This window comes from Bradysia coprophila, unplaced genomic scaffold (genome assembly GCF_014529535.1).
Source record: "Bradysia coprophila strain Holo2 unplaced genomic scaffold, BU_Bcop_v1 contig_476, whole genome shotgun sequence".
NCBI classification, from domain to species: domain Eukaryota; kingdom Metazoa; phylum Arthropoda; class Insecta; order Diptera; family Sciaridae; genus Bradysia; species Bradysia coprophila.
In genome coordinates, this window is record NW_023503727.1 from 2,061,021 (window position 1) to 2,069,738 (window position 8,718).

An 8,718-nucleotide genomic window follows, 5' to 3' on the forward strand; every position below is an offset into this window, starting at 1 on the left:
TCAATTTTCTTATGCTCTCATTGGTGACGGATGTAGGGTCTTTTATCCCTACTCGGAGCAGTGCTCCCGAGTGACAAATAACTATTCCAAAAAAATAATACAAAAGCTTAGTACGACCGAGATCACGACGTGTGAAGTGCGCTACAATATCCCATTTGTCTGTGTCACGAACGATTGCTGCGGCTTTTGCAACTAGAAACTAATTAAAACTAAAAATGGTCATTTGCCCGTTTTTGTATTTCGTCTTCAACAATTCCGTGTTTAACTCAAAATCAAGCCGATAACATCGCCATCAGTTGCCGGTAATCAGTGTTGCTTTTACCCGTAACGTTGCTCACAAACTCTGTTGTATAATCAGTTCCAATTGTGAACTCCTTATCAATACGTACGTATGGCCCAAACGTGCCTGAAATTCGAAAAGTCGTGACAACTCGTTGGCTATTTTCCGTTGGTCAACTCAAAAACCTGTTATCATTGGTGGCCACGAGAATTTTCCACCTGAACCGTTTTCAAGGGATGGCGGCGAACTATTGGTGGCGAAAGATGTCCACATGTCGATGAGTTTTTTTGCCATTTGAGTATCAGCTTGATTCAAAGGAGTCACTTGCGATGGATATGGGAAAAGGTATATGAGATCATCGGAATGTGTAACACCGCCTTTGAATGGATAATGGGAAGTGTCTTGTTCATAGCCGAATCTGCAAAGCGATTTCAATGTTTTTATTGATGATTTCGAACCATGAGAAATGGAACTTTCGATTCGAAATTTGCTTTTAATATCTTGCTGGACCAAAATGCTGAGAAACGACCTTACTAACAAAACTTTTCAAGTGGACACTGTCCCAAAGAGACGATGTTGATTCTTTTCTAATAGTTTAAAGAAATTCCGAGATATGAAACTTCTGTAAGGTGTGACTAACCTTTTTTCACATGCACACATCTAGTGAATTATAAGTGGAATGAAAATAAAATTCTCATTTAAACATAACTACCTGGTTTTTTCCCCTTGATAGTCAAATGTGTAGAAGAAAGTATTCTTTCTGTCAAAACCAGCATTGCTCAAAGCTGCCTGCAGTGCTGGACCTTTGAAGAGGAACGTCCCTAACAACTTTATTTAAAAATGAATAAAAATGAAAAATGAAAGACCATCCGAAAGCATTACATCAATCAATCCGGGTGCAATCGTTGCAATGTCATGACTTGCTAGTTCTTCTTCGGTCCAAAAAGTGCCAGATATTATGTTTCGAATGGCATCACATTTGTCACCAGCGTCTAGATTTACATGGTTTACAAAAAGGCATAGCAGACTGACAATTTTCGAACGACTCACCAAGAAAAGTACATAACAGTTGCAATATTACAGTCATAATCGGTACATTGGGATTCGTCGAACCGCTAGCTTGCATTGAAGCTATCAAGAAATCGTAGAGAACTTTGGGAAACATGAAGATTGTTAGAGGGTCGTCAATATATTGGAAACAAAATCGATTTGATTGAACCTGTTGCTACGTATGATCCATCGTCTTTTGTTGTTCCAATTATCATTGGATAGTTCTTCTTGTACTGAGGTGCGGAGACAATTTTCTGTGGTAAATCAGGAAGTAAGTTATTCGGACCACCGATGGAAAGTGATCGAGCCCCAAGATGAAGTGGTCCAGCTTGTAGATTACTCTGCATTTCGTAGAACATAGGAAGCAAGTTCAGTTTTTAAAACGACAAGCCAAGTTATACCTGATATCGATCAACTGCTTGCAGGAGACTGAAAACATCCATTTTGATAAAAGCTTCGTTCAAATGACTTATCGACTCCTTTGAGTCCAGTCCGGCCGCTTCGGCAATATCTCTAGCATCCTTAATGGGATCGGTCGATACGCTCCACTTGGAAAAAACTGAACCCGACTGAATAATAACGCGATGAAACAGATTTTGCGGCACAGCTGGACTTATAACTAAAGCAGAGACCATTGCAGCCCCAGCAGATTGGCCAAATAGAGTGACACTGTTCGGATTACCACCGAAACGGTCAATGTTTTCCTTAACAAAAGTCAGAGCCTGCTGTACGTCCATCAGGGCGGCATTTCCCGGAATGTCTTCCGAATTTGTTGCTAAGAAACCCAATGCATCAAGTCGATACTGAACTACAACCAAAACAACGTCACGCTCGAGTAAATAGTTCGGGGGAAATTCATTGGCATTGGTCAGGTAAAAGCTGCCTCCATGGACGTAGACCATTACTGGTAACTTTCCTGACAACTAATGGTAAGTGTAATTTTGAAGGAATCGACCAAAATTTTACGAAAACTTTAAGCCTTACATTCGGGGAATAGATCGCCATATTCAAGCAGTCTTCAAGATCAGTAGCGCGACGCTCCTCTTCTGTCATTTTTGCTAAATCTGTTAGAATAGGGCATTTACGCCCGAACTCTCTTGCGTCTTGAATGTTGTTCCATGGCTTCACTGGCACTGGAGCCTTTAAAAATTATTTTTCAGTTTGAGTTGATATTTACGTCACAGTTTTCTGTTTTTCTCTTGTTGATACCTTGAAGCGCAGATTACCACTAGGTGATTCAGCGTAACGTACGCCCAAGAATTGATATATCGGTCGGTTGGTCCAGGTAGTCCTCGACACTGAACCTCTGAGAATACCATACCGCGGCAGTATTACGAACTTGTCATATTTTAGTGGGACCTACAAATTTGATTGCTCGTGTCAGAAACTCTTGTGCAGGCAGAAAATCAGCAGGGACACTCTATGTCCGTCCAAGTTATCAAATTGACTTACACACTTAGAGTCGATTGAATTTATAAATAACGAACAAAGTAGTGTCACCACTAGCGTTACTATCCTCTCAACGTTCATTGTACTTAATAAAGCCAATTGTGGTTTGACGCCTTATATAATTTACAGAAACAGTCAGTTTGAACAACTGTTTGGGTTTCGAAGTAGACTCGTGTTCATGACAATGACATAAATTTATTTGCCTAATTTTATAGGTAGTTAGCAGGATACACGTATACCTTAACGGCTGAGACAGATGTGACAGATATGTATTATGGAATTTGTTGTCGAAAAAGTTAACGGGTATTCGAATCCAAATGTTATCGATAAAGACGAGACAAAAATAGGCGGAAATAGGTTCACTATGTGAACACTAGAAGTAGCAGAATCAGTCGTTTCTAGGACGAACGATGGAACACGGTACCTGGTAAGATTAAGTGGAACTAATCTTTTGAAAATGAGCCTACGCAGTGTTAAAAGAGATCAGATCAGTTAAATTAACTGGTTTAAAGAGATCGAGATCAGTTAAATTAACTGGTTTTTCCACTGTTTTCATACAAACATTGACATATCGAGATTAGGTAAATTAACTAGATTTTCCCCCTATTTTTATTCTCTTTTAGCACTGTATACAGTGTTCAAAGAGCGTAAAAACAGGGGAAAAAACCAGTTAAATTAACTGATCTCGATGGGTGATACGTCAAAGTTTGTATGTAAAAAGGGGAAAAAACCAGTTAATTCAACTGATCTCGATGGGTGATATGTCAAAATGAGAACTCTCTTTGAACACTGTATAGACTGTTAACGCAGAGCAAAGATCAGTTAAATTTAACTGGCCTTGAGGATAATGACAACACTTTCTGAATGAAAGTTCCTAAATCGTATTAAAGTACATACGAATTTTGACAAGTCTCCGATAACCAGTTGAATAAGTGGTCTTTTTTCTCTCTTTTGCCGCTCTTTTAAGGAGAGCGAAAAAATGAAACTTGTCTTGGAATCATCTGTCAAAGCATTCATGAATGAACAAAAAACATTGAGAGTAAGCCCAGTTTAAATTTGAATCTCATTTCTCTCACTTCGTATGGAACTAGTCAGAAATCTCTCTCCTAAACACCGTATAATGAAACCGGAGAAGTAACACGCTTGGATTCATTTTTATTCCTCGTATTGTGTTATCTACTATGCTTTATGCGAACCGTTGACTGCACTAGGCGCCGTGAAATAAACCAATAATAACAGTTAAAATTGCAATTTAAAGTGACTTACAAGTTCAACTATCGACTTTGATTCCACTAAATTTATGGTAAAAGCCAGGCGAAGAAGTGTTGCTACCGTTACCAATATCATTTTTATTATGAAAGCAATTACGTTTTGACTCAACACGAAATTTATCGCATAACTGGCTGAGCAGTAAAACGAGGCCAGATATAATACTTATGGAAATGCATATGCTAGCCGCGGAGTCAGTATAGCTCGCTGGTGAAGAAATCAAATTATTCCCGTTTTTTGTTGAGTAATTCCCGTCACATTTTGATTTGTTACTAGGACATAATCAATACTTCGGAATTTCTTAGTTTTTCGTCCTTTACTTGTTAAGGTCGTCATTTATAGGTGGCGTGGCCCTTAATTTGATCTACAGTTAAATATTTATGACTGTGCGCATCCCAATTCTTTTTAGTACTATATGTCGAAAAGACACAGTATCTGGTGTGCGTGTCAGTAGAGTATGATTCTGCCTTGACATTGCAGTGCTGTAATTAAGTCTTTAGATGTTGAAGTAATATTCAATTGGACGTTTAATTCCAAAGAAAATTTGCTGCCCGGCTCGAACCAGAAACCGGAATCTTCACCATACCGCGCATATAGCAGTATAAAGAAGCACATGATATTTGCGATGATTAAAAAGTGTGAATAAATATTTCTACCGATAAGAAAGCAGTCAGCCTTGCATGTCAGATATGTATATGAAAATGCTAACAGAAAATGGATCCAAAATGCATAAATGTTCGCTCTAGAAATCGTTGAACTTGCAAATAGCAATTGTTGTTTACGTTTGGTTGTTATCAGAAAATTATTTCACACCCACAGAAAATGGCAAATTGTTTCGTGACTGCATTTTCCATTTTTTTTGCGTCGCATTTTATCAACTATTATTTCTACAGTCAACCCCAATCAAATTTGTGACGTAACTTGCTTAGCTGTTTTCCAGCTGGTCCAGTCATACAACCTCTTTGTCCTATATGTGAATGAAAGATTTTAATAGTAATATTCGCGTCTGGTAGCGGTAAAACCTGTACAAACACGTATAAGACAGTGAGGTTATCACCAATTTGGTTGGAGCATGGATACTCTGCTGAAAAGCATACATTTAGGCGTTTTTTTAAATATTCTATTTTAGATTGCCTTTGATGATATCATTTCACCAGAATCCTTTTTGAAAAATGTACGACCTCAAATTAGTTAGCTTTCACGAAAAAAAAAATAGATTTGGTTGTAATGGTTTGACCAGCTCTGAGAAAACTGAGCAGTTTTTGAAAGATTTGGTAAACTGGTGACTTCTCTCAGGACGTGGTCGTTAGGACGTATATAAAGGATTCCGGTGAAACAATATCAGCGAAAATGAAATACGAAACACTCAAATGTGTTTCGGGTATGTATGAACAAACATGTATAGATACATAATATATGATATACCTAAGGGCCCTCTCAATGGAACAAACTGACAAATTAAAATGAAAAAACATATATTTGAATGTGTTTGTGACAGCTCCGTGTGCAGACAGTAAATAGGGACTCCTAATGTCAAAAGTAAAGGGACTCATAATGTCAAAAGCAAAGCAAAGTTGACGTTTTCGTGTAAAGTTGACGTTTTCGTGTTAGTGGTGTGTGTGATATAATTTTTCAATGAATTTCGGTCATAATTCCTCTAGGTAGTCTACCTATATGCTCAAATGTAGGCTAGAATTTTAGCTAAACATGCATGACTCTTAAGGTATAGTTTCCACTTAAAAAGAGCACTCCGTTTAGCCTCCGTTTACACGACAGTTGTAAAATAGAACAAAGGAACTGTCACGCAAACGGAGTAAAAAATTGAAAAAAATTCAATTTCCACTCCGTTTGCGTGACAGTTCTTTTGTTTTATTTTACAACTGTCATGTAGACGGAGGCTAAACGGAGTGCTCTTTTTAAGTGGAAACTATACTTAACTGTAATGCCTTAATGCTGAAAACAAACGAGGCATTCAAAACGTGTTTTGGTCCTTGTTTTCATGACGAAATTGTCGCAACTGTCAAATAAAGTTCGAAATTTCTCTATCGAAAATTGCGATTGCTGCATCTGTCAATGAAAACTAGGACCAAAACACGTTTTCAATGTCTCGTTTGTTTTCAGCATAAGCCTCTTACCAAAAAGTACTCAGTGTGAGAGACAAAATTAAATTTTTTCAATTTTTTCTTTGTTTATTTGACAGCTCGCTCTCTCATGGCTCTCTCACGGAGTACTTTTTGTTGAGTGGAATGGACACTTAAATATTTGAGATCAAACATTGGCAACCATAGGTCCCTATGGGGTAACTCAAACTACCGTTTTTTTCTCAAATAAAAACAACGTAATGACCATAGCGCAGAGTCACTTAACTTACAAGGTTGGAAATCGTATTTTTATCGAAACTGTATCGTGACCTTATTATATAGCCCAGATAACTTAATTTTTATTGACAAAAGACACGTTTATAGCTGTCTGAATGTCAAAGTCACAGTATGTTTACGTATTATTGTTGTCTGTTGTCGATTAACCGACTTAATTGTATGACGTACAGAGCAAAAATGTTTTGTCTTATGCTATTACTTAGAAGCTATTCGAAATGGTACAATCTCATCCGACCCGAAACAGTATTAACTTAAAGCAATAAAAAGTGGAAAACAAATAAATTTCAAATGAATTAATTAAAATTCACCAATGTTACCGCTATTAAATGTGCTTAAAGAAGAGAACCAGAAAAATGGGGATGCAGAGAAGAGAACGTAAAGAACAGAAGAACAGAAAAAATACAGAATTTCACAAATCTTTTAATATTCATGGCCTTGTTATATATATAGAGAGAATTTAATTACATTTACCAATTAATTTATTAATTAACGTGAATATTTCCACAAGAACACGAACAGAGATAATTCGATGAGTGTATAAGCTAAAAAAGCTTTTTAACACAAAATGGGCATTATTTCTGATTTTGAGATTTAGACCCCCGCATATATATACACACGGATGTTAATACACACATTTTATATAGATCTTTATAGAGAGAGAGAGCGAGAGAGGTGTGTTGTAGGTACTTACCCTCCAAATATTCTTTTATATTAAACCCATTAGGGTGCGAGATGTGCTATCTATTCCAAATTACTTCGCATTTCTTCTCTTTATATATCTTTTTTTTCGTATGCTTGAATGCCGAATGCTTTCTTAATACGAAACATGGCAAAAGTAAAATTGGCAATGTCAAGGGTTACGAGTTTATATAACAAGATCTTTGCAAATTACGAAAATTTGGTTGTACCAAAATTGAAAGAGGATTTGAATCGATGTGTTTGGCTGCATGACGTGGGCTATGAAAGTGACAGTACTCTAAGGAGTGCAAATTACGAAAATTTGGTTGTACCAAAATTGAAAGAGGTTTTGAATCGATGTGTTTGGCTGCATGACGTGGGCTATGAAAGTGACAGTACTCTAAGGAGTGCAAATTACGAAAATTTGGTTGTACCAAAATTGAAAGAGGTTTTGAATCGATGTGTTTGGCTGCATGACGTGGGCTATGAAAGTTACAGTACTCTAAGGAGGTAGTCTATTTACAACGCTTTTGCACGGTATACACTATACACGTATCGTATATAATATCATCTGCTATCGACAGTGCAGACCAAAAATATTCGTTTCAGACCTATGAGGTTTTATAAAGCACAAAATGTGTTACAACTAATGAAGTAAAAGATTTTGTATAATTCTATCGAAAAAATTTGAAGCAGAAGAAGTAACAGATTCTCTCCTGTTCTTCGTTTTCGAAATATCCTTCAAACCCGTTGTAGTCGCTTCAATTCATGCCAACGTTTAGTGTTGTTAAATGTCTTTGTACGCAATCAAAGCATTTTGTTAGAATCTAGTCCTTGACATTGCTACGAAATTCACCTACATCGGACCTAAAACACACAAAAGCGGATACAAATTCTGTAACACCGCGTTTATGTAGCGGGTTTTAATATGTAGATATAAGAAAACATACACACACAGTACACATGCCGCACCGAATCATTTATACAATACTTCCTTTCGAGTTTTCGTCTGATGGTATATCCGATACAAGATGTGCGGAGAAAGCGAAAAATGTTTAAGGAGTGTAGCAAGGTGGCGTTCTTGGTGTGCTTAAAGACACATAGATGTGGTATTATACTCCAATACGAGAGATAGTAGAACGCAACCGTCTTACCAAACGTGTTTAAAAATCTAATCAAGACAATAAATTCGTGTGTTGGGGGTGAAATGAAATTTACTCTTCCAATTTAAGGGTAATATTATTTTCGCTTTTTTTTCTTCCTTTCTTCGACTTCTTTCTCGGATATTTTACCTACATTTATACTGTGAAGATATTTTCGACGAGAAAAAAGAATTTTTCCCTTCTTCCGATTATGTATACGGAAAAGGCGAATAGCTCTGCTCTTTATAATTGTGATATAGAGCACTGTTGATTTTATTTTGTGTTTTAATTTGGCCGCATGATATTCTTGAGGAAAATGGAATATAGGCGAAAAGATGAAATTATGACAGGCATTTTATGAGTTTAATTTTTGTATTATTTACATTGTTTCTTTTCCCGTTTATGGGTCTGCCTTTTCTCATTTATATTATAAAGTGTATCTGGGTCTTGGCTTAAATCTTTTGATGGATTG

General features: G+C 36.8%; 1 protein-coding gene across 1 annotated transcript; it reads right to left on the minus strand.

Annotated features, from left to right (window-relative positions):
• Window positions 1-221: 221 nt before the first annotated feature.
• LOC119082651 (glutactin-like) lies at window positions 222-4,107 on the minus strand. The gene is made up of 10 exons (XM_037192233.1): window positions 4,046-4,107; window positions 2,540-2,689; window positions 2,315-2,470; window positions 1,732-2,253; window positions 1,500-1,671; window positions 1,331-1,432; window positions 1,163-1,272; window positions 993-1,108; window positions 466-698; window positions 222-406 (listed from the first exon to the last, which is right to left on the minus strand). Exons 3-10 carry the CDS (start codon window positions 2,381-2,383, stop codon window positions 273-275), a joined length of 1,458 nt encoding a protein of 485 aa, XP_037048128.1. The 5' UTR covers window positions 2,384-2,470; window positions 2,540-2,689; window positions 4,046-4,107; the 3' UTR covers window positions 222-272.
• Between the last annotated feature and the right edge of the window lie 4,611 nt (window positions 4,108-8,718).

What these genes read in the sequence shown, in the direction of transcription:
- LOC119082651 (XM_037192233.1), bottom strand. Translation starts at nt 2,383, where the DNA reads ATGACAGAAGAGGAGCGTCGCGCTACTGATCTTGAAGACTGCTTGAAT. An exon ending in ACTGTTATGTACTTTTCTTG is followed by an intron (nt 1,273 to 1,330) that starts GTGAGTCGTTCG and finishes ATGTAAATCTAG; the next exon opens with ACGCTGGTGACAAATGTGAT. An exon ending in GTGGCCACCAATGATAACAG is followed by an intron (nt 407 to 465) that starts GTTTTTGAGTTG and finishes TTCGAATTTCAG; the next exon opens with GCACGTTTGGGCCATACGTA.